This window comes from Oncorhynchus masou, chromosome 26, assembly GCF_036934945.1.
Source record: "Oncorhynchus masou masou isolate Uvic2021 chromosome 26, UVic_Omas_1.1, whole genome shotgun sequence".
In the NCBI taxonomy this organism is placed as follows: Eukaryota; Metazoa; Chordata; class Actinopteri; order Salmoniformes; family Salmonidae; genus Oncorhynchus; species Oncorhynchus masou.
The window spans coordinates 101,282-127,743 of NC_088237.1; the positions used below are offsets into that span (position 1 = coordinate 101,282).

Here is a 26,462-nt window from a genome sequence, read left to right on the forward strand (position 1 = left end):
ATTATTAGAAAACCATAGGGTTCAAAACTGGGTCCTGATTAGCCTGCCTCAAGGACATTCAGATAACGACTTGTCCTGAAGCCACTCCTGCATTGTTGGCTTAACAACACTGTCTCTCAGGGTTGTTCAATGCACGTTGTGTTAACTAATCCAAGTTTATCATTTTAAAAGACTAATTGATCATTAGAAAACCCTTTTGCAATTGTTAGCACAGCTGAAAACTGTTATCCTGATTAAAGAAACAATAAAACTGGCCTTCCTTAGACCAGGTGAGTATGTGAGGCATCAGCATTTGTGTGTTTGATTACAAGCTCAAAGAGGCCAGAAACAAGAACTTTCTTTTGAAACTTATCAGTCTATTCTTGTTCTGAGAAATGAAGGCTATTCCATGAAATAGCGCCCCCATAGAAATTTAAAGAAACAAGAAAGGTGAAGATCTTGTACAACTCTGTGCACTACTCCCTTCACAGAACAGCGCAAGAAATGGCTCTAACTAGAATAGAAAGAGGTGTGGGATGCCCTGCTGCACAACTGAGCAAGAGGACAAGTACATTAGAGTCTAGTTTGAGAAACAGATGCCTCACAAGTCCTCAACTGGCAGCTTGATATGGGCAGAAAGCTTGCATTCTCATTAACTGCACTGTCCAGTATACAGTAGCTATTACAGTGAAATAATACCATGGTTTTGTTTGAGGGAAGTGCACAGTTATGAACTTGAAAATGTATTAATTAACCAATTAGGCACATTTGGGCATTCTTGATACAACATTTTGAACAGAAATGCAATGGTTCATTGAACAGTCTAAAACTTTGCACATACGCTGCTGCCATCTAAAATCAAAACAGTGCCTAACCTGGAATGGTACATTATGGCCTTTCTCTTGCATTTCAAAGATGATGGGACAAAATAAAATAAATGCATGTTTTGTCTTTGTATTATCTTTTACCATATCTAATGTGTTATATTCTGCTACATTAATTTAATTTCACTTTTACACAAACCTTAAAGTGTTTCCTTTCAAATGGTATCAAGAATATGCATATCCTTGCTTCAGATCCTGAGCGACAGGCAGTTAGATTTGGGAATGTAATTTTTGGCAAAAATTGAAAACAAGAGCATGATCCTTAAGAGGTTTTAATTAACACCATAGTACCCAACAAACTCGTCATTAGTCCTGGACTTCCTGACGGGCCGCCCCCAGGTGGCGAGGGTAGGTAACAACATCTCCACCCTGCTGATCCTCAACACTGGGGCCCCACAAAGGTGCGTTCTCAGCCCTCTCCTGTACTCCCTGTTCACCCACGACTGCGTGGCCATGCACGCCTCCAACTCAATCATCAAGTTTGCGGACGACACTACAGTGGTAGGCTTGATTACCAACAACGACGAGACGGCCTACAGGGAGGAGGTGAGGGCCCTCGGAGTGTGGTGTTAGGAACATAACCTCACACTCAATGTCAACAAAACAAAGAAGATGATCGTGGACTTCAGGAAACACCAGAGGGAGCACCCCCCCTATCCACATTGACGGGACAGTAGTGGAGAAGGTGGAAAGTTTTAAGTTCAATGGCGTACACATCACGGACAAACTGAAATGGTCCACCCACACAGACAGCGTGGTGAAGAAGGCGCAGCAGCACCTCTTCAACCTCAGGAGGCCGAAGAAATTCGGCTTGTCACCAAAAGCACTCACAAACTTCTACAGATGCACAATCGAGAGCATCCTGTCGGGCTGTATCACCGTCTGGTACGGCAATTGCTACACCCACAACCGTAAGGCTCTCCAGAGGGTAGTGAGGTCTGCACAACACATTACCGGGGGCAAACTACCTGCCCTCCAGGACACCTACACCACCCGATGTCACAGGAAGGCCAAAAAGTTCATCAAGGACAACAACCACCCGAGCCACTGCCACCCGAGCCACTATCTCAAGGCCATCAGACTGTTAAACAGCCATCACTAACATTGAGTGTCCGCTGCCAACATACTGACTCATCTCTAGCCACTTTAATAATGAAAAATGTATATAACAAATGTATCACTAGCCACTTTAAACAATGCCACTTTACGTGTATATAATGTTTACATACCCTACGTTACTCATCTCATATGTATATACTGTACTCTATACCATCTACTGCATCTTGCCTATGCCGTTTGGCCATCGCTCATTCATATATCTTTAAGTACATATTCTTATTAATTTCTTTACAGTTGTGTGTAAAAGGTAGTTGTTGTGAAATTGTTAGATTACTTGTTAGATATTACTGCATGGTCTAACTAGAAGCACAAGCATTTCGCTACACTCGCATTAACATCTTCTAGCCATGTGTATGTGACAAATACAATTTGATTTGATTTGGGAAGGGTTCTGAATACTTTCTGAATGCACTGGATGTGTGTGCCTGTGTGTGTGTAACTTACTCATCCACCTGTCCCTTGAGGATGAGGTTGGGTGTGGTGCCAGTGAGGGTGGCTGTGCCTCCGATACTGGCAGAGTAGCACACACTCAGACTCATCCCTTTAGTCAAGAGCTGGTACTTCAACTCCCTCTCTTTTCTTCTCCTCTCCAGAGGTGAGTCCGCATCCCTCTCCTCATCCTTGTCTGGAGGGAGGGAAGATGAGGAAGGACAGAAAGGGAGAGGAGGGGTGGAGAGAGAATGAGGAATGTGGTTAGCGGGCTAGGGGGGAAAAAGGGCTAGGTTTTAGAGTTAGTCAGGAATATGGTCACATTAAACTAGACATGTTCCTGTCATTCCCTGTTCTCCATTCATTCACACACACCCGTCTCAGAAGAATCATTAACACTGTATTCAGGGTACTCTTTTCAACTTATTAAAACATATTGAAAACATATTGAAAATGGTTCTAGGAACCATATCAGGCAAAAATGTGTTGTTCTTTATAACATCACTTTTAAGTTTTTAAGAAAGAACCATAAAACTCCCCTTAAAAAGATTACATTCAGGAAAGAAAGTACTTTATCTTTACACTTACACATATAATCCTGCGGAATCTTGACGAGGTCCTGTTTGGGGTTGATCTCTTCTTCTTGGGGTGCTTTGGTGTCCAGTTCAAAGGCCTGGTTGTCTTTCCCTTCAACCTGCAGCTCCCGCTCATCCTGCCTGGCTTCTGTGGCACACAACTGTCCTAGCACAGCCTGGGCGATGGGCACCATCATGGCTGTGGTGGCTGTGTTACTGATCCACATGGAAAGGAAGGCTGTCACACCCATGAACCCCGACATCAGCCTGGAGAGAGTAAGATGGGGATGGTGATTGCATTCAAACATTACATTTGTATTGCATGTAATATCTATCTGTATTGTTTTTTTATACCTAATGTAGGCCTACTTCTAACATTGTTCTTATTGTTTTATGTGATACAGTAGCTAATGTTGCTAACTCCGACTGTATTTTGGAGGACGATAGCTAATGTTGCTAACTCTCACTGCATTTTACAGTGCAGTACCTAATATGTCAAAATCTGACTGTATTTTGTAGGACGGAAGTTCATTTTGATAACTCTGACTGTATTTTGCATTACTGTAGCTAATGTTGCCAAATCTGACTGTATTTTGTAGAACTGTAGCTAATATTGCTAACTGGCTGTAATTTGTAGAACAGTCGCTAATGTTCCTTACTCTGACTGCCTTTGGTATTACGGTAGCTCTTGTTGCTAAATCAGACTGTTTTTTGTAGAATAGTAGCTAATATTGCTAAATCTGACTGTATTTTGTAGAAGAGTAGCTAATATTGCTAAATCTGACTGTATTTTGTAGAACGATAGGGAATGTTTCTAACTCTGACTGTGCAGTATACTGACTGTAAATGCTACTGTATTACAGTGGCTACTAGCTAACTTAGTATACTTACAGTGCCGGCCATATCCCCACTACCAGTAGTAAGGTAGCTAATGTTTCTAACTCTGACAGTATTTTGCCAGACGGTAGCTAATATTGTTAACTTTGACTGTATTTTGTAGAACAGTCGCTAATGTTGCTAACTCTGACTGTATTTTGTAGCTAATTCTGATTTATATTTTGTTGTACGTTACCTAATGTGGCTAACTTTGACTGTATTTTTTACGAAAGTAGCTAATATTTCTAACTATGGCTGTATTTTGTAGTACGTAGCTAATGTTGCTAACTCTGACTATTGTTGTATTATGGTAGCTTTTGTTGCTAACTCTTACTGTATTTTGTAGAACGGTAGCTAATATTGCTAACTCTGACTGTATTTTGTAGAGCGGTAGCTATCGTTACTAAATCTGACTGTATTTTAGTTCATTAGAACGTGCATTGAAGAAGTCGTTCCCAGAGCAACGATTAAAACATTCCCAAACCAGAAACCGTGGATTGATGGCAGCATTCGCGTGAAACTGAAAGCGCAAACCACTGCTTTTAACCAGGGCAAGGTGACCGGAAACATAACGAATACAAACAGTGTAGCTATTCCCTCCGCAAGGCAATCAAACAAGCTAAGCGTCAGTATAGAGACAAAGGAGAGTCGCAATTCAACGGCTCAGACACAAGAGGTATGTGGCAGGGTCTACAGTCAATCACGGATTACAAAAAGAAAACCAGCTCCGTCACGGACCAGGATGTCTTGCTCCCAGGAAGACTAAATAACTTTTTTGCCTGCTTTGAGGACAAAACAGTGCCACTGACACGGCATGCAACCAAAACATGCGGACTCTCCTTCACTGCAGCCGACGTGAGGAAAACATTTAAACGTGTAAACCCTCGCAAGGCTGCAGGCCCAGACGGCATCCACAGCCGCGCCCTCAGAGCATGCGCAGACCAGCTGGCTGGTGTGTTTAAGGACATATTCAATCAATCCTTATCCCAGTCTGCTGTTCCCACATGCTTCAAGAGGGCCGCCATTGTTCCTGTTCCCAAGAAAGCTAAGGTAACTGAGCAAAACGACTACCGCCCCGTAGCACTCACATCCGTGATCATGAAGTGCTTTCAGAGACTAGTCACGGACCATATCACCTCCACCCTACCTGACACCCTAGACACACTCCAATTTGCTTACCGCCCAAATAGGTCCACAGACGACGCAATCTCAACCACACTGTACACTGCCCTAACCCATCTGGACAAGAGGAATACCTATGTGAGAATGCTGTTCATCGACTACAGCTCAGCATTTAACACCATAGTACCCTCCAAACTTGTCATCAAGCTCGAGACCCTGGGTCTCGACCCCGGCCTGTGCAACTGGGTACTGGACTTCCTGACGGGCCGCCCCCAGGTGGTGAGGGTTGGTAACAACATCTCCACCCCGCTGATCCTCAACACTGGGGCCCCACAAGGGTGCGTTCTGAGCCGTCTCCTGTACTCCCTGTTCACCCACGACTGTGTGGCCACGCACGCCTCCAACTCAATCATCAAGTTTGCGGACGACACTACAGTGGTAGTCTTGATTACCAACAACGAATAGATGGCCTACAGGGAGGAGGTGAGGGCCCTCGGAGTGTGGTGTCAGGAAAATAACCTCACACTCAACGTCAACAAAACTAAGGAGATGATTGTGGACTTCAGGAAACAGCAGAGGGAGCACCCCCCTATCCACATTGATGGGACAGTAGTGGAGAGGGTAGTAAGTTTTAAGTTCCTCGGCGTACACATCACAGACAAACTGAATTGGTCCACCCACACAGACAGCATTGTGAAGAAGGCGCAGCAGCGCCTCTTCAACCTCAGGAGGCTGAAAAAATTTGGCTTGTCACCAAAAGCACTCACAAACAACTATAGATGCACAATCGAGAGCATCCTGTTGGGCTGTATCATCGCCTGGTACGGCAACTGCTCCGCCCACAACCGTCAGGTTCTCCAGAGGGTAGTGAGGTCTGCACAACGCATCACCGGGGGCAAACTACCTGCCCTCCAGGACTTGTACACCACCATATGTCACAGGAAGGCCATAAAGATCATCAAGGACAACAACCACCCGAGCCACTGCCTGTTCACCCCGCTATCATCGAGAAGGTGTGGTCAGTACAGGTGCATCAAAGCAGGGACCGAGAGACTGAAAAACAGCTTCTATCTCAAGGCCATCAGACTGTTAAACAGCCACCGCTAACAGTGAGTGGCTGCTGCCAACACACTGACTCAACTCCAACCACTTTAATAATGGGAATTGATGGAAATTGATGTACAATATAGCACTAGCCACTTTAAACAATGTTACTTAATATAATGTTTACATACCCTACATTATTCATCTCATATGTATATGTATATACTGTACTCTATATCATCTACTGCATCTTTATGTAATACACATATCACTAGCCACTTTAAACTTTGCCACTTTGTTTACATACCCTACATTACTCATCTCATATGTATATACTGTACTCGATACCATCTACTGCATCTTGCCTATGCCGTTCTGTACCATCACTTATTCATATCTTTATGTACATATTCTTTATCCCTTTACACTTGTGTGTATAAGGTAGTAGTTTTGGAATTGTTAGGTTAGATTACTCGTACTGCATTGTCGGAACTAGAAGCACAAGCATTTCGCTACACTCGCATTAACATCTGCTAACCATGTGTATGTGACAAATACATTTGATTTGATTTGTAGAACGGTAGCTCATATTGCTAACTCTAACTGTATTTTGTAGAACAGTCGCTAATGTTGCTAACTCTGACTCTATTTTGTAGCTAATGTTGCTTGCTCTGACTATATTTTGTAGAACGGTAGCTAACTCTGACTGTACAGTATACTGACTGCAAATGCTACTGTATTACAGTGGCTACTAGCTAACTTAGCGTACTTACAGTGCCGGTCGTACCCCCACCACTAGTAGTACTCGGAGGGCGATGCGTTTGTGAAGATTCCATTTCTCAACAGCGATGGCAACCAACAGACCACCGATGAACAGCATGTTAGAGTCCTTTAGGTACTGGACACACACCTAGAAAAGGTAACATGCACGCACGCACACGCACGCACACGCACACACACACACACACACACACACACACACACACACACACACACACACACACACACACACACACACACACACACACACACACACACACACACACACACACACACACACACACACACACACACACACACACACACACACACACAGGTCAAGACCTAGTCAGCCTGCGTAGACATCAGGTTTCAGTCATTTGTTTTGATTTGTTTGTGTAATGTTTGCGTACTGCTCCAGACTCCATGATGCCCATCATAGGGAAGAGGACAACAGGCAGTAGGGCAGTCACAGCCAGGGGCATACACTCTGTACACCAGTACAGTGCCATTAGGATGATAGCATAGCCACACTTAGCCTCCTGTACACAAACACAAATGGAGAGAAAGAGAGAGAGAGAGGGAGAGAGAGAGAGAGAGAGAGAGAGAGAGAGAGAGGAATGGGGGGGGGGTGGAATACAAACAGAATATGGCCAGTTTCATTACACGTTGAACAACAATAGCAACTGCCTAGCTCTCCGTTAGACCAGAAAGGGATTGATTTTCACTTGTGGGTTCTGGGATTGCTAAACTGACTGAATTAGGAAATGTGTAGAACTACTACTGTTTCTCTGTATTAAGTCTCTCTCTTAAACATACATGCACACAATCTTAAACACACACACACACACACAAACAACAGAGAAATAGTACATAGCTGTAACCTTTGATCATAAGAACGAACAGTCATCCATGCGCTTGTCTTTTATGACACACTTTATGGGCCGGAGGGAGAAATACAAACTCATGGAGATTATTTAACCTCCCTGGCTGAAAACTGTCCATTCCAACAAATTGGTTTAGAACAGATAACCTTTTACAACAAACCAGGAGAGAAATGCAGTGTGAAAGGTAATCGTAGTAGTAGCTAGCTAGTTGACCTAAGGTCAGGAATTAAGCTTTGAACTGAGCTTTCCTTTATCCCTCGGTCTACCATGTAGCCTTGGGTTTGGGTTCTCTCACACACACACGCACACACACACACGCACACACACACACACACACACACACGCACACACGCACGCACGCACGCACACACACACACACACACACACACACACACACACACACGTTACCTTAGTACCATGGTCAACTCAGAGAGTCCAATGACCCAACATATCCATTACAATTTCATCATGTTATTGCTGTCAGCTGTACTCTTGTACAATTCCATTGACAGTGCTATTCAGTTTCAGGTTGTGTCAGTGTGCCACCGACAAAATGTGTATGGGCAGAATGCAATATACTGTATGTATTATGTATGTGGTGGTACAAGATGTGTATGACATGGGCATTGTCCACTGTATGTATTGTGTATTTGTTGAGTGTGAACAGTGCAGATCTGGGTTCAAATACTATTTAGGGTATTTCAATTACTTTCAAAAACATTTTGACATAATTTTTCTTGAAAATACAAGTAGTTGAATATGATTGATTGATATGATTTATTTAAGTCTCTGAAAATCTACTGGTGCCCAGCCACATGGGCTTACAAGACACTACGAAACACAATACCATTTTCCTTGTACTGAAAGCCAAATAACATTTGACAAATTATACACATATACAATAATTATGTACAGCCATCTAGCCACATTACACAAATAGGACATTTCTCCTCCTCCTCATTCTCCAGGCATTGTGAACAAACTGAGCAAACTAAACATAATGCAAGCCTCCTACTGAAGAGTTGATCTATCTACAGCTATTCATTTGTTCTCGCAATCCAGGGTTTTAATAAAGCCCTGCCCTGCTTAACTCTGATATTTGTCACTGACTACTACCAATGTGCTATCCTGAGAATGATTATTGAGAGATCTCTTAATAACTAAATATATTCACTGTTGTTTTCGAAGTCAATCCAACATTTTGGTTTAAAAGAACAAATTAAATGTAACCATACTTCATTAGTCACACAGTGATTTCGGAAAGTATTCAGGCCCCTTGACCTTTTTCACAACTTGCGTTACAGTCTTATTCTAAAATGGATTAAATAAATTAAAAATCATCAGCAATCTACAAACAATACCCCATAATGACAAAGCGAAAACATTTTTTTTTAAACAGAAATACCTTATTTACATAAGTATTCAGACCCTTTGCTGTGAGACTTGAAATTGAGCTCAGGTGCATCCTGTTTCCATTGATCATCCTTGAGATGTTTACACAACTTGATTTGAGTCCACTTGATTGGACAGGATTAGCAAAGGCACACTCCTGTCCATATAAGGTCCCACAGTTGATAGTGCATGTCAGAGCAAAAATCAACACATGAGGTCAAAGGAATTGTCTGTAGAGCTCCGAGACAGGATTGTGTCTAGGCACGGACCAGGGGAAGGGTACCAAAACATGTCTGCAGCATTGAATGTCCCCAAGAACACAGTGGCCTCCAACATTCTTAAATGGAAAAAGTTTGGAACCACCAAGACTCTTCCTAGAGCTGGCCACCTGGCCAAACTGAGCAATCGTGGGGAGAAGGGCCTTGGTCAGGCAGGTGATCAGGAACCCGATGGTCACTCTGAAAGAGCTCCTGAGTTCCTCTGCAGAGATGAACATTCCAGAAGGACAACCATCTCTGCAGCACTCCACCAATCAGGCCTTTATGGTAGAGTGGACAGACGGAAGCCAGTCCTCAGTAAAACTGCACATGTCAACCCGCTTGGAGTTTGCCAAAAGGCACCTAAAGATTCTCAGATGACACCAAATTTGCACTCCTTAGCCTGAATGCCAACCTTCACATCTGGAGGAAACCTGGCACTATCCCTACGGTGAAGCATTGTGGTGACAGCATCATGCTGTGGGGATGTTTTTCAATGGGCAGGGACTGAGAGTCTAGTCAGGATTGAGACTGGGGTGAAGGTTCACCTTCCAACAGGACTTGAATCCGATCGAACTGCTCTGAAAATACCTGAAAATAGCTGTGCAGCAATGCTCCCCATCCAACCAGATAGAGCTTGGGAGAATCTGCACTGAGGAATGTAAGAAACTCCCCAAATACAGGTGTGCCAAGCCTGTAGCGTCAAGAAGACTCGATGGTCTAATCGCTGCTAAAGGGTCTGAGTAAAGGGTCTGAATACTTATGTATGAATCATTTCCGAAGGCACTGCATATCATCGATGATATTATTTAAGCCTTTAATATATCATTTGAAAAGTCACCAACAGCTTTTGCTTCAATTCAACCCAGGGTTTAACAAAAAATGCACAATCAACTCAGCAGAAAAAGAAAATACCTTATTCAGGACTCTGTCTTTCGAAGATAATTAGTAAAAATCCAAATAACTTCACAGACCTTCATTGTAATGGGTTTTTAACACAGTTTCACATGCTGGTTCAATGAAACAAACAATTAATGAACATGCACCTGTTGAATGGTTGTTAACAGCTTACAGACGGTAGGCAACTAAGGTCACAGTTATGAAAACTTAGGACACTAACGAGACCTTTCTACTCACTCTGAAAAACACCAAAAGAATGATGCCCAGGATCCCTGTTCATCTGCGAGAACGTGCCTTGGGCATGCTGCAAGGAGGCATGAGGACAGCAGATGTGGCCATGGCAAGAAATTGCAATGTCCGTACTGTGAGATGCCTAAGGCAGCGCTACATGTAGACAGGACAGACAGCTGATCGTCCTTGCAGTGGCAGACCACGTATAACAACACCTGCACAGGATCGGTACATCCGAACATCACACCTGCAGGACAGGTACAGGATGGCAACAACAACTGCACGAGTTACACCAGGAAGGCACAATCCCTCCATCAGTGCTCAGACTGTCCGCAATAGGCTGAGAGAGGCTGGACTGAGGGTTTGTAGGCCCGTTGTAAGCAGGTCCTCACCAGACATGACCGGCAACAATGTCGCCTATGGGCACAAACCCAATGTCGCTGGACCAGACACAACTGGCAAAAAGTGCTCTTCACTGACAAGTCACGGTTTTGTCTCACCAGGGGTGATGGTCGGATTCGCGTTTATCGTCGAAGGAATGAGCGTTACACCGAGGCCTTTACTCTGGAGCGGGATCGATTTGGAGGTGGAGGGTCCGTCATGGTCTGGCGCTGTGTGTCACAGCATCATCGGACTGAGCTGTTGTCATTGCAGGCAATCTCAACACTGTGCGTTACAGGGAAGACATCCTCCTCCCTCATGTGGTACCCTTCCTGTAGGCTCATCCTGACATGACACTACAGCATGACAATGCCACCAGCCATACTGCTCGTCCTGTGCGTGATTTCTTGCAAGACAGGTATGTCAGTGTTCTGCCATCGCCAGCGAAGAGCTCGGATCCCATTGAGCACCTCTGGGACCTGTTGGATCAGAGCGTAAGGCCTAGGGCCATTCCCCCCAGAAATGTCCGGGAACTTGAAGGTGCCTTGGTGGAAGAGGGGAACTGGAAAATCTGGTGCAATCCATGAGGAGGAGATGCACTGCAGTTCTTAGTGCAGCTGGTGACCACACCAGATACTGACTGTTACTTTTGATTTTGAACCCCCTTTGTTCAGGGACACATTATTCAATTTCTGCTAGTCACATGTCTGTGGAACCTGTTCAGTTTATGTCTCAGTTGTTGAATCTTGTTATGTTCATACAAATATTTACACATGTTTAGTTTGCTGAAAATCTCATTGATCAATGGCTCAGCCAAATTTGACCCACATTGAAATGCCGTGGTATGTGTGCCCAGTGGGAGTGTACTTTCTAAGTTGGAGTTTAAACCAAATATCAGCTTCCCATTTTTCCTTGTGGATTAGAAAAAGTTTACCCTTGATTTGGGTTACACCACATGATAATTTGTTCCTGAATATTTATACTGAAAATCAGTTTCACAAAAAAGAGTTAACAATTCTCTAGTCCACGGATTGTTGTTATGAGTATGGTCCCAGTCGAACACTTTTTTTGTGATTCTGTGTTCTGGCATATTTATCCGTCTGCGCCATAGACATAACATGTCACCTTTTTGCCTAACCACACATGGTTCCCAACCCATATCTCCACAGATGGCCAGGTTTGGAGTCAGTTCGCGCACTACAAGAAAGCAGCAGATTTCTCTGTTTTGAACATTGTTACAATTAGTACGCACGTTGGATCCCCATACCCCAGCAGCATAGTCCATCACTGGAAAAACAAAGGGTTTATGCATCTGAGAATAAGCACACAGTAAAAACACAATATTGTGTATTTAGAAATACACTAGCAAATTATTTGCAAATATTAATGTTCAAATACTCCCATGCATTTGAACCTGTGTCTGTTTGGTATTTCAAATACTTTATTTGGAAATAAGTGTTTGACTATAGTTCAAAAGAGTATAGTAAATTATTTTAAAATACTTCAAAATACTTCCAATAGAAGTAGTTCAGGGATTCTTGAAAGTCTGGAAAATTAATTTTTATAGGTGAAAAAATGATTTTGTTATTTGAGCTTACCTTTAGGGGGAATTTTTTGAAGGTGAAAGATTTGCTTTTGGTATTTTCTACATATTTTCAATATTATTCATATCCATGTCGGCTCCATGCCCAGAAATGCCCATGTCCGGAGTAAAGGATCCCAATTTCAAGCGCTCCCCCAAAAAGTTTTTACTGTTTTAAAAACTGTGATTCCTGAAAAATGTGTCCAGAGATTTGGTCAACTCAGTCAAATTTGTCTACAATCCTAAATAATCAGGAATGAGCAGGGAACAACATTATTCATGAGCAGGACCCCTTATTCATGTCCTCATTACATGTAGTGCAACACGACCTCATGGTCTGTAAAGTTATCTTTTTTTTATTGATTTAAACAAACAATATTGAAATTACCATAAATGGTCAACTCCATCTCCCTGATAGATTAAGATAGGATGTACACTTTTTTGTTTATTTGAATTAGGTTTTAGAGTCATAAAGCAACGAAGGGAGAGTGTGTGAGAGAGAGAGAGAGAGAGAGAGAGAGAGAGAGAGAGAGAGGGAGAGAGAGAGAGAGAGAGACACAGCTGCATGTGAGCTCTCACATTTTTTTATAAGAAGATAGATTTAGAGTTAGGTAAACTTTTCGGGTGGGGACATATACAGGATGCTACTGTCATGTCTTATTATGTCTGTTCCTGTCCTTTCTCTTCACTCTGTCTCTCTCTGCTGGTCTTATTAGGTTACCTTCTCTTTCTCTCCTTCTCCAGCTGTTCCTCATCTCCCCTAACTAGCTCGTTCACCCTTTCCCCACCTGTTCCCTTTTTTCCCTCTGATTAGGTCTCTATTTCTCTCTCTGTTCCTACTACTTTCGGTGTCAGATTCTCGTTTGTGTTTCTCATGCCAGAAGCAAGCTATCGTCTCGTTTGCTTCCTCCTAGTCCTATCCTGTCGGAGTCTGCCTGGCAGGTGCATCCTGTACTCTACTAACTATCTTTTGTTTGCACCGTGTCCAGTTCATCATATGCTACGTATGATCAGCTACCACCGTTCCTCTGTGACCCGCACCGACCCAGAGCGACCTGCAGCCTGTCGCCGCTACCCAGCTATTCATCAGAGGGACTTTATGTTTCATTTGTCGCCCTCTCTGCGGGTAGTCTATTGTGCCATTGACAACGTCGGAAGAGGATCTATGCCATTCCTGTTTTTTTCATTAAAAGAACTCTGTTTCTGTTAAACCGCTTTTGGGTCTTCAGTCAAGTGTATAACAGCTACCCTCCACAGGTTAACCTTTAGTCCGCTTTCAAAACTCCAAACCTAAAACCACATTTTTGGACAAAATTACCTTTATGTAACGATTCTCGTTGGTGGAAGAAGGAGTAGACCAAAGTGCAGTGTGGTACGTGTTCATGATGCCTTTAATAAACTGAACACTAAATACAAAACATAGAATACCCACCGCAATTCACGCCCTGACCAAACTAAAATAGAGACATAAAAAAAGGAACTAAGGTCAGCACGTGACACTTTAAGGATTACTACTATCAAGGATTCTTACTTCCAAGCTAACAAACAGCAGAAACCTGAGGACACCACCCAAACTGTGACAGACGAGATACAACTTCTATTAGCACAAAGATGTGAAGAGAGAGGTGTCGAAGCCTTTGAGCCCAACAAATGGCAGGAGTCTCTCACAGCCTTCCACACCCAAATCCGGAGGCCTTTGAAGCACCCTCCCACTGTTAAAAGACCATTCAGTGGCATTTTCTTCAAGAAATCTGCCTCCAGATATAAAAGCTTCTCCCAAGTGGGTGTGACACCTACTCCCATTACCTGTTGCTTGGATTCCACCTGGTGATCTGTTCAGCGTCTGCACTGTTGACTCTGAACTTACAACCCGTACAAATCAGCTGGGCTTGACAATCTGGACCCTCTATTTCTGAAACTATCCGCCGCCATTGTCGCAACCCCTATTACCAGCCTGTTCAACCTCTCTTTCATATCGTCTGAGATCCCCAAGGATTGGAAAGCTGCCGCAGTCATCCCCTTCTTCAAAGGGGGAGACACTCTGGACCCAAACTGTTACAGACCTATATCCATCCTGCCCTGCCTATCTAAGGTCTTCGAAAGCCAAGTCAACAAACAGGTCACTGACCATCTCGAATCCCACCGTACCTTCTCCGCTGTGCAATCTGGTTTCCGAGCCGGTCACGGGTGCACCTCAGCCACACTCAAGGTACTAAACGATATCATAACCGCCATCGATAAAAGACAGTACTGTGCAGCCTTCTTCATCGACCTTGCCAAGGCTTTCGACTCTGTCAATCACCATATTCTTATCGGCAGACTCAGTAGCCTCGGTTTTTCGGATGACTGCCTTGCCTGGTTCACCAATTACTTTGCAGACAGAGTTCAGTGTGTCAAATCGGAGGGCATGCTGTCCGGTCCTCTGGCAGTCTCTATGGGGGTGCCACAGGGTTCAATTCTCGGGCCGACTCGCTGATCCACCTCTACGCAGACAACACCATTCTATATACTTCTGGCCCGTCCTTGGACACTGTGCTATCTAACCTCCAAACGAGCTTCAATGCCATACAACACTCCTTCCGTGGCCTCCAACTGCTCTTAAACGCTAGTAAAACCCAATGCATGCTTTTCAACCAATCGCTGCCTGCACCCACATGCCCGACGAGCATCACCACCCTGGATGGTTCCGACCTTGAATATGTGGACACCTATAAGTACCTAGGTGTCTGGCTAGACAGTAAACTCTCCTTCCAGACTCATATCAAACATCTCCAATCGAAAATCAAATCAAGAGTCGGCTTTCTATTCCGCAACAAAGCCTCCTTCACTCACGCCGCCAAACTTACCCTAGTAAAACTGACTATCCTACCGATCCTCGACTTCGGCGATGTCATCTACAAAATTGCCTCCAACACTCTACTCAAACTGGATGCAGTTTATCACAGTGCCATCCGTTTTGTCACTAAAGCACCTTATACCACCCACCACAGCGACTTGTATGCTCTAGTCGGCTGGCCCTCGCTACATATTCGTCGCCAGACCCACTGGCTCCAGGTCATCTACAAGTCCATGCTAGGTAAAGCTCCGCCTTATCTCAGTTCACTGGTCACGATGGCAACACCCATCCGTAGCACGCGCTCCAGCAGGTGTATCTCACTGATCATCCCTAAAGCCAACACCTCATTTGGCCGCCTTTCGTTCCAGTACTCTGCTGCCTGTGACTGGAACGAATTGCAAAAATCCCTGAAGTTGGAGACTTTTATCTCCCTCACCAACTTCAAACATGTGCTATCTGAGCAGCTAACCGATCGCTGCAGCTGTACATAGTCTATTGGTAAATAGCCCACCAATTTTCACCTACCTCATCCCCACACTGTTTTTATTTATTTACTTTTCTCCTCTTTTGCACACCAGTATCTCTACCTGTACATAACCATCTGATCATCTATCACTCCAGTGCTAATCTGCAAAATTGTAATTATTCGCCTACCTCCTCATGCCTTTTGCACACAATGTATATAGACTCCCCTTTTTTTCTTCTGTGTTATTGACTTGTTAATTGTTTACTCCATGTGTAACTCTGTGTTGTCTGTTCACACTGCTATGCTTTATCTTGGCCAGGTCGCAGTTGCAAATGAGAACTTGTTCTCAACTAGCCTACCTGGTTAAATAAGGGTGAAGAAAAAAAATAAAAAATAAAAAACAATGGCTAGCTCCAAGTCGTTATTTCTTTTCTTGTGCATTTTCATATTTTGCTATTTGCCTCATGACTCCTGCATGCTTTGTTGACTATGAACGTGCTTGTTTACTAACCGTTGGATAGACAATGTTTGATCCCACACTCGGGACTCTGACTCTATTGGTTACACAGACGTTTGGCCTCCCATCCTATTCTAACCACCTCTCGCCAGCTTGATATTCATGCTACCTGATGAAATTTCTGTACAATATGTTCTTGTTTCCATCTAGCGCACATTCAAATGTCATAAATCAGCACTGCAGAGCAGTCCCTGTCCTTGATTGTATTACTGCCGATGATATCTAGAAATGTACATGTACACCCTGGCCCATCTACTGTTGCTAGCCCCAATTCTGACCCCAATTGTGCTCTGATATCTGCTTCACTGATTTCTGCTCTCGTAAAAGCCTGGGTTTTCTGCACGTTAACACGAGAAGCTTATTACCTAAAATTGATCAATTGAAAGCGTGGGTTCACAGTTCCAATCCAGATGTGTTGGTCATTACTGAGACGTGGTTGAGGAAACGTTTTGAATACTGATGTTAACCTTTCTGCTTGTAACCTTTTTTAGCGAGACCGATCTTTCAAAGGTGGTGGAGTGTCAATCTTTATCAAGGATCACCTCCAGTGCTCGGTTGTCTCCACCACCTCTGTCCCCAAACAATTTGATGTGCTGGTTTTAAGCATTACCCATTCAAATAGCTCTTTGTTGACTGTTGCTCGTCCTCCATCAGCAACCAGCCTGTACCCTACCTGCCCTAAGCTATCTAATGGCCCCTTACACTAAGTCTGAATTTGTCCTCCTAGGTGACCTAAACTGGGACATGCTTAAAACACCTGACCAAGTCCTAAAGCAATGGGACTCCCTAAATCTTTCTCATATTATTACCAATTCCACAAGGTATGACCCCAAACAGCCAGAAAAGGCTACTCTCTTCAATATTATCCTCACAAATAAACCTGATAGGTATCAGTCTGGTCTTTTCTGTAATGACCTTAGGGATCACTGTGTTACAGCCTGTGTTCGTAATGGGCGCTCAGTGAAACGACCTGTCCTGATTTGTCATACACGCTTGCAAAACAACTTTAATGGGCAAGCGTTCCTTCGTGACCTGGCCTCTGTAAATTGGTATAGAATCAGCTTGATCCCTTGTGTTGAACACACTTGGAACTTCTTTTTTTATATTTTCAGTGGTACTGTTAACAAACACACCCCCATAAATAAAATGAGAAATAGAAACAGGTTCAGCCCCTGGTTCGTCCGTGATCTTGCAGAGTTACTCCACCTCAAGAATTTAATTTGGCGAAAGGCTCTGCACACGCACACTCAGGCTGATGAGGAATAAGTGCACTCAGGCTATCCGGAAAGCCAAAGTTAGTTACTTTAAGGAGCAGTTCTCTCTCTGTGTGTCTAACCCCAAGAAGTTCTGGAAAATGGTCAAAGGCCTGGAGAAGAAACCCTCCTCCTCACAGCTGCCCATGTCCCTTAATGTTGGTGATGTGATTGTTATTGACAAGAAGCACATGGCTGAGATCTTTTTTCACCACTTCATTAAACCAGGATTCCTATTTGACTCAGCCATGGCTCCTTGCACGTCCAACATTTCCTCATTTCCCGCCCCTTCTAATGTGACTAGCCCCGATGCTCCTCCCTCTTTTCCCCCTGCCCCACTACAAAGTTTCTCCCCGCAGGTGGTCACTGAGTCCGAGATGCTAAAGGAGCTCCTTAAACTTGACCCCAAAAAAACACCTGGGTCAGATGGTTTAGACCTTTTCTTCCTTTATTTTTTAAAAATTTTTATTTCACCTTTATTTAACCAGGTAGGCAAGTTGAGAACAAGTTCTCATTTACAATTGCGACCTGGCCAAGATAAAGCAAAGCAGTTCGACACATACAACGACACAGAGTTACACATGGAGTAAAACAAACATACAGTCAATAATACAGTAGAAAAAAAAGTCTATATACAATGTGTGCAAGTGAGGTGAGATAAGGGAGGTAAAGGTAAAAAAAAGCCATGGTGGCGAAGTAAATACAATATAGCAAGTAAAACACTGGAATGGTTGATTTGCAGTGGAAGAATGTGCAACGTAGAGATAGAAATAATGGGGTGCAATGGAGCAAAATAAATAAATAATTAAATACAGTAGGGAAAGAGGTAGTTGTTTGGGCTAAATTATAGGTGGGCTATGTACAGGTGCAGTAATCTGTGAGCTGCTCTGAGGGAGATAATTGTTTCCAGTTTCAGAGATTTTTGTAGTTCGTTCCAGTCATTTGCAGCAGAGAACTGGAAGGAGAGGCGGCCAAATAAATAATTGGTTTTGGGGGTGACAAGAGAGATATACCTGCTGGAGCGTGTGCTACAGGTGGGAGATGCTATGGTGACCAGCGAGCTGAGATACGGGGGGACTTTACCTAGCAGGGTCTTGTAAATGACATGGAGCCAGTGGGTTTGGCGACAAGTATGAAGCGAGAGCCAGCCAACGAGAGCGTACAGGTCGCAATGGAGGGTAGTATATGGGGCTTTGGTGACAAAACGGATTGCACTGTGATAGACTGCATCCAATTTGTTGAGTAGGGTATTGGAGGCAATTTTGTAAATGACATCGTCAAAGTTGAGGATTGGTAGGATGGTCAGTTTTACAAGGGTATGTTTGGCAGCATGAGAGAAGGATGCTTCTAGATTTAACTTTGGATTGGAGATGTTTGATATGGGTCTGGAAGGAGAGTTTACAGTCTAACCAGACACCTAAGTATTTGTAGTTGTCCACGTATTCTAAGTCAGAGCCGTCCAGAGTAGCGATGTAGGACAGGCGGGTAGGTGCAGGTAGCGATCGGTTGAAGAGCATACATTTAGTTTTACTTGTATTTAAGAGCAATTGGAGGCCACGGAAGGAGAGTTGTATGGCATTGAAGCTTGCCTGGAGGGTTGTTAACACTGTGTCCAAAGAAGGGCCAGAAGTATACAGAATGGTGTCATCTGCATAGAGGTGGATCAGAGACTCACCAGCAGCAAGAGCGACCTTATTGATGTATACAGAGAAGAGAGTCGGTCCAAGAATTGAACCCTGTGGCACCCCCATAGAGACTGCCAGAGGTCCAAACAGCAGACCCTCCGATTTGACACACTGAACTCTATCAGAGAAGTAGTTGGTGAACCAGGCGAGGCAATCATTTGAGAAACCAAGGCTGTCGAGTCTGCCGATGAGGATGTGGTGATTGACAGAGTCAAAAGCCTTGGCCAGATCAATGAATACGGCTGCACAGTAATGTTTCTTATCGATGGCAGTTAAGATATTGTTTAGGACCTTGAGCGTGGCTGAGGTGCACCCATGACCAGCTCTGAAACCAGATTGCATAGCAGAGAAGGTATGGTGAGTTTCGAAATGGTCGGTAATCTGTTTGTTGACTTGGCTTTCGAAGACCTTAGAAAGGCATGGTAGGATAGATATAGGTCTGTAGCAGTTTGGGTCAAGAGTGTCCCCCCCCTTTGAAGAGGGGGATGACCGCAGCTGCTTTCCAATCTTTGGGAATCTCAGACCGTACCGAAAGTGAGGTTGAACAGGCTAGTAATAGGGGTGGCAACAATTTCGGCAGATAATTTTAGAAAGAAAGGGATCCAGATTGTCTAGCCCGGCTGATTTGTAGGGGTCCAGATTTTGCAGCTCTTTCAGAACATCAGCTGAACGGATTTGGGAGAAGGAGAAATGGGGAAGGCTTGGGCGAGTTGCTGTGGGGGGTGCAGTGCTGTTGACCGGGGCAGGAGTAGCCAGGTGGAAAGCATGGCCAGCCGTAGAAAAATGCTTATTGAAATTCTCAATTATAGTGGATTTATCAGTGGTGACAGTGTTTCCTATCTTCAGTGCAGTGGGCAGCTGGGAGGAGGTGTTCTTATTCTCCATGGACTTTACAGTGTCCCAGAACTTTTTTGAGTTAGTGTTGCAGGAAGCAAATTTCTGCTTGAAAAAGCTAGCCTTGGCTTTTCTAACTGCCTGTGTATAATGGTTTCTAGCTTCCCTGAACAGCTGCATATCACGGGGGCTGTTCGATGCTAATGCAGAACGCCATAGGATGTTTTTGTGTTGGTTAAGGGCAGTCAGGTCTGGGGAGAACCAAGGGCTATATCTGTTCCTGGTTCTAAATTTCTTAAATGGGGCATATTTATTTAAGATGGTTAGGAAGGCATCCTCTACTGACGGGATGAGATCAATATCCTTCCAGGATATCCCGGCCAGGTCGATTAGAAAGGCCTACTCGCTGAAGTGATTCAGGGAGCGTTTTACAGTGATGAGTGGAGGTCGTTTGACCGCTGACGCATTACGGATGCAGGCAATGAGGCAGTGATCGCTGAGATCTTGGTTGAAGACAGCAGAGGTGTATTGAGAGGGCAAGTTGGTTAGGATGATATCTATGAGGGTGCCCATGTTTAAGGCTTTGGGGGGATTGAGGGCATCAAGTTTAGATTGTAGGATGGCTGGGGTGTTAAGCATGTTCCAGTTTAGGTCGCCTAGCAGCACGAACTCTTGCCAAGCCTATCTCTGACCTTTTTTAACCTTACTCTCCTCTCCATTGCTTGGAAGGTAGTCCTTTATTTAAAGGGCGAGATCAAGCTGATCCTAACTGTTATAGGCCTATTTCTATTTTGCCTTGTTTACTGACTGGCTTTCTTGATGTCTATTGTATACTCTCTGGTATGCAATCTGGTTTCCACTCAGGTTATGTGTCATTGCAACCTTAAAGGTCCTCAATGATGTCACCATTGCCCTTGATTCTGTGCAATGTTGTGCTGCTATTTTTATTAACTTGGCCAAATCTTTTGATACAGTAGACCATTCCATTCTTGTGGGCCGGCTAAGGAGTATTAGTATCTCTGAGGGTTTTTTAGCTTGGTTTGCTAACTACAATGGTTGGTCCACTAAAAGGTTTGCGATTATGCTGCGGGACGTAGAGGTAAATTGTGGTTTAGTACGTTACCTTGTGTCACCACTTCTTGGCTCCAGACATGTGCAAAGGGGGAGTTAGAGCACTGATTATGCTTTCAGGTCCTACTGTGTCTCTAACTGACAATGAATGGCTGACATAAACCTAAATAGAAACTGATAATTGTGCACAACTTCAGTATTACTTACTAAAACTGTTGTTACACTAAGGTTTTTATTATTTTCTTTTGTTAGGATTATTTGAGCTTTTACTGTAGTACAGTAGCCCACTCTTGACCAGTCACATTGTACAGCACCTGAGTGGCACAATTGTCTAAGACACTGTGTTGCTACAGCTGTGTCGATGTGTGTTGCTACAGATGTGTGTTGCTACAGATGCTGGTTCTATACTTGTGCCGGCCTCGACTGGGAGACCCATGAGATGACTGTAGGTTTTAGTTTTGTCTCCCCCTAAAAAAGATAAATAATTAATTCTAAATAACAACGGGCTTTATTTACGAATGAGTAACAATGTCTCACCCCATATTTAAAAATGGCCTTTTTCCTCACTCAATTTACATTATTTGAAAACAAAATCATCTCCAAAATATTTATTATTATTATTATTATTATTATTATTATTATTATTCATTTGGAATAATATAAAACCCCTTGGATATTCTGACAGATATATTATTTACCCTGTTATTAGCAGGACAATATATATATCCACATCGACGGGACAGTAGCGCAGAAGGTGGAAAGTTTTAAGTTCCTCGGCGTACACAACACAGACAAACTGAATTGGTCCACCCACACAGACAGCGTGGTGAAGAAGGCACAGCAGTGCCTCTTCAACCTCAGGAGGCTGAAGAAATTTGTCTCGTCACCAAAAGCACTCACAAACATTTCAGATGCACAATCGAGAGCATCCTGGCGGGCTGTATCACAGCTTGGAATGGCAACTGCTTCGCCCACAACCGTAAGACTCTCCAGAGGGTAGTGAAGTCTGCACAACGCATCAAGGGGGCAAACTACCTGCCCTCTAGGACACCTACACCACCCGATGTCACAGAAAGGCCATAAAGATCATCAAGGACAACAACCACCCGAGCCACTGCCTGTTCACCCCGCTATCATCCAGAAAGCGAGGTCAGTACATGTGGATCAAAGCTGGGACTGAGAGACTGAAAAACAGCTTCTATCTCAAGGCCATCAGACTGTTAAACAGCCACCACTAACATTGAGTGGCTGCTGCCAACATACTGACTTAACTCCAGCCACTTTAATAATGTAAAAATTTATGAAAAAAATGTATCACCAGCCAATTTAAACAATACACTTCGTATAATGTTTACATACCCTACATTACTCATCTCATATGTATATACTGTACTCTATACCATTTACTGCATCTTGCCATCTTTATGTAATACATGTATCACTAGCCACTTTAAACAATGCCACTTTTATATGTTTACATACCCTACATTACTCATCTCATATGTATATACTGTACTCGATACCATCTACTGCATCTTGCCTATGCCGTTCTGTACCATCACTCATTCATATACTTTTATGTACATATTCTTCATTCCTTTACACTTGTGTGTTTAAGGTAGTTGTTGTGAAATTGTTAGGTTAGATCACTCATTGGTTATTACTGCATTGTCTTAACTAGAAGCACAAGCAGTTCGCTACACTCATTTTAACATCTGTTAACCATGTGTATGTGACAAATAAAATTTCATTTGATATTATTCTTTGTTGCAGGTAAATGGTAACAGTTGAATAAGATGAGAATTAGTCTTCTGAATCTTGAAAAAAATCCCAAAACAATCAGAAATTATTTCCCCTGGAGCATTATATAGCACTACAACATAAAACTAAAATGAGATTGGAGAGATTTGGAGATTTGTATGAAATATTTGAATAATCTAATGTTTATCTAATAGAACAACCAACCAAAAACTTGTTGAACAATAAATGAAATGCCAGACTGTTGGCAGCAACCACTCAATGTTAGTGGTGGCTGTTTATTAACAGTCTGATGGCCTTGAGATAGAAGCTGTTTTTCATTACCTCGGTCCCTGCTTTGATGCACCTGTACTGACCTCGACTTCTGGATGATAGCGGAGTGAACAGGCAGTGGCTCGGGTAGTTGTTGTCCTTGATGATCTTACATTTACATTTACATTTAAGTCATTTAGCAGACGCTCTTATCCAGAGCATCTTTATGGCCTTCCTGTGACATTGGGTGGTCTAGGTGTCCTGAGGGCAGGTAGTTTGCCCCCGGTGATGTGTTTTGTGCAGACCTCACTACCATCTGGAGAACCTTATGGTTGTGGGCGGAGGGGTTGCCGTACCAGCCCGACAGGATGCTCTCAATTGTGCATCTGTAGAAGTTTGTGAGTGCTTTTGGTGACAAGCCGAATTTCCTCAGCCTCCTGAGGTTGAAGAGGCGCTGCTGCACCTTCTTCACGATGCTGTCTGTGTGTGTGGACCAATTCAGTTTGTCTGTGATGTGTACGCCGAGGAACTTAAAACTTACTACCCTCTCCACTACTGTCCCATCGATGTGGATAGGGGGTGCTCCTTCTGCTGTTTCCTGAAGTCCACAATCATCTCCTTAGTTTTGTTGACGTTGAGTGTGAGGTTATTTTCCTGACACCACACTCCGAGGGCCCTCACTTCCTCCCTGTAGGCCGTCTCGTTGTTGTTGGTAATCAAGCCTACCACTGTAGTGTCGTCCGCAAACTTGATGATTGAGTTGGCCACGCAGTCGTGGGTGAACAGGGAGTACAGGAGAGGGCTCAGAACGCACCCTTGTGGGGCCCCAGTGTTGAGGATCAGCGGGGTGGAGATGTTGTTACCTACCCTCACCACCTGGGGGCGGCCCGTCAGGAAGTCCAGTACCCAGTTGCACAGGGCGGGTTTGGAGGGTACTATGGTGTTAAATGCTGAGCTGTAGTCGATGAACAGCATTCTCACATAGGTATTCCCCTTGTCCAGATGGGTTAGGGCAGTGTGCAGTGTGGTTGAGATTGCGTCGTCTGTGGACCTATTTGGGCGGTAAGCAAATTGGAGTGGGTCTAGGGTGTCAGGTAGGGGGGAGGTGATATGGTCATTGACTAGTCTCTCAAAGCACTTCATGATGAGGGATGTGAGTGCTACAGGGCGGTAGTCTTTTAGCTCAGTTACAAGCCGCTACATAGGGAAGGGCCCCTGCCATCCAGGAACTCTATACCAGACGGTGTCAGAGGAATGCCTAAAAATTGTCAAAGTCTCGAGCCACCAAGTCATACTGCTCTCTCTGCTACCCTACGGCAAGCGGTACTGATGCACCAAGTCTGGAACCAACAGGACCCTGAACAGCTTCTACCCCCAAGCCTTAAGACTGATAAATAGTTAACCAAATAGCTTCCAGAACTATCTGCATTGACCCCTTTCTGCACTCTTTTGACTCATTACGTACCCTACTGCTACCGCTTATTGTCAATCCTGTTGCCTAGTCACTTTTCCCCTACCTATATGTACATATCTACCTCGTACCCCTGCACATCAACTCAGTAGTGATAGACTGTGTATAAGGCCAAATTATTGTTGCTCATTGTGAATTTTCTATTGTTTTTCTTTTTTCTCTCTGCATTGTTGGGAAGGGCCCGTAAGTAAGCATTTCACTGTTAGTCCACACCTGTTGATTACGAGGCATGTGACAAATAACACTCGATTTGAAAATTATTTTTAATAAGAATGTAAATGCTAGCAACACACACACACACACACACACACACACACACACACACACACACACACACACACACACACACACACACACACACAACACAACACACTTACTGGTGTGGGGATGAGCAGAGGCAGAGGCAGGAGGAGAAGTGGGGTGAGGAGGATAATGAGGTAGTTCCTATGGCTCCACATCCAGCTACACCCAACCATGGCTCTCCAACAGACAGGTAACATAGAGACAGAAACACACCTGGACCACAGGTAACCTAGCGTTAATTAACTTACTACTAACCTACAGGTAATACGAAAAACAGTTTGGTCAGGTATACACCTGGGCACCAGATAGCTCAACCTTCAGGGAACCAAAATGTAACCCGGAAAGCAGTGAACAGAAAGGTACATCTGCACTCCTGGCTGAGCCACAGGTCAAATACAGGTAAGCCTCAGGTTAGCGTTGCAGGAAATGTGCCTAATAAGACTGTCATTTACTGTTTATATCACAGAGAAAATATTAAACATTAACTCAACCACAAGGGAATGTGATCATAGAGAGTGAGAGAGAGATAGGAAAAGGAGAAAGAGGGAGGGAAGGGTAAAGGATAGGAGAAGTGAGGGAGGGAGAAAGAGAGAGTGATCTCCAAACTATAGAGGATTGATTTACCAGACAATAAAGTTCTTTTAACTCTATCTAAATGTCCAATTCCAATGATTTATCACACACACTATTATTGGAAGTTACTTGAAGCCCCTTTTCAACTCTTGCCATGGTGATAAGCAAGTGAGTTTACTCTGGCACACACACACACACACACACACAAAACACACACACACACACACACACACACACTGCCTTTGGAAAGTATTCAGACCCCTTGACTTTTTGCACAATTTGTTAGGTTACAGCCTTATTCTAAAATTGATTAAATCGTTTTTATCTTTGTCACGCAATAACCTATAATGTCAAAGTGAAAACAGGTTTTTAGACATTTTTGCTGATTTATTAAAAGTAAAAAAAAAACATCACATTTACAGAAATATTCAGACCTTTTACTCAATACTTTGTTAAAGCACCTTTGGCAGCGATTACAGCCTCGAGTCTTCTTGGGTGTGACGCTACAAGCTTGGTACACCTGTATTTGTGGAGTTTCTCCCAATCTTCTCTACATATCCTCTCAAGCTCTCAATTGCTGACCCTTATTTAACACACTTGGTGAATACCTTTTTCCCTATTCTACTCGAATGCGTGTTTTAGATTGTAGTACTTCAAAAAAAAGAAAACAAACAAATGAATGATTTTTAAGCTATTGTCACAGTTAATTAATAATAATAATAAAAAAATATATATAATTATTTAACCTTTATTTTCTTATTTACAATGACGGCCTACTGTCATGATCCAAATACACACAATGATCCAATTATACATTTCCTGTCTCTGTAGTTGTGTTTGCTGTGGGATCTTAGAACTCTGCTTTTGACATATACAGCACACTATTGTAGCACTCATGTTACAGTCGGAAAGCAGCATCAGTGTATTGTTGACACACAAAGGATATAGTATGTGTGAATACGATCCAATGATGTCAACAAAGTGGTATTCCAACCATTTTATCAGTATTCTGTGGACTGTCCCCCA

The 26,462-nt window shown here is 43.5% G+C and overlaps 1 protein-coding gene across 1 annotated transcript in view; it reads right to left on the reverse strand.

Annotated features, from left to right (window-relative positions):
* Positions 1 to 25,309, reverse strand: part of slc13a2 (solute carrier family 13 member 2) — a 61,398-nt gene extending 36,089 nt beyond the window's left edge. Inside the window, exons 1-5 of the mRNA XM_064938028.1 lie at positions 24,938 to 25,309; positions 7,201 to 7,329; positions 6,802 to 6,938; positions 3,000 to 3,253; positions 2,427 to 2,607 (exon numbers count right to left, since the gene is read on the reverse strand). Coding sequence (XP_064794100.1) covers positions 2,427 to 2,607; positions 3,000 to 3,253; positions 6,802 to 6,938; positions 7,201 to 7,329; positions 24,938 to 25,060 — 824 coding nt within the window. The 5' untranslated portion in view covers positions 25,061 to 25,309. The remainder of the gene's footprint in view (positions 1 to 2,426; positions 2,608 to 2,999; positions 3,254 to 6,801; positions 6,939 to 7,200; positions 7,330 to 24,937) is intronic.
* Positions 25,310 to 26,462: the final 1,153 nt, after the last annotated feature.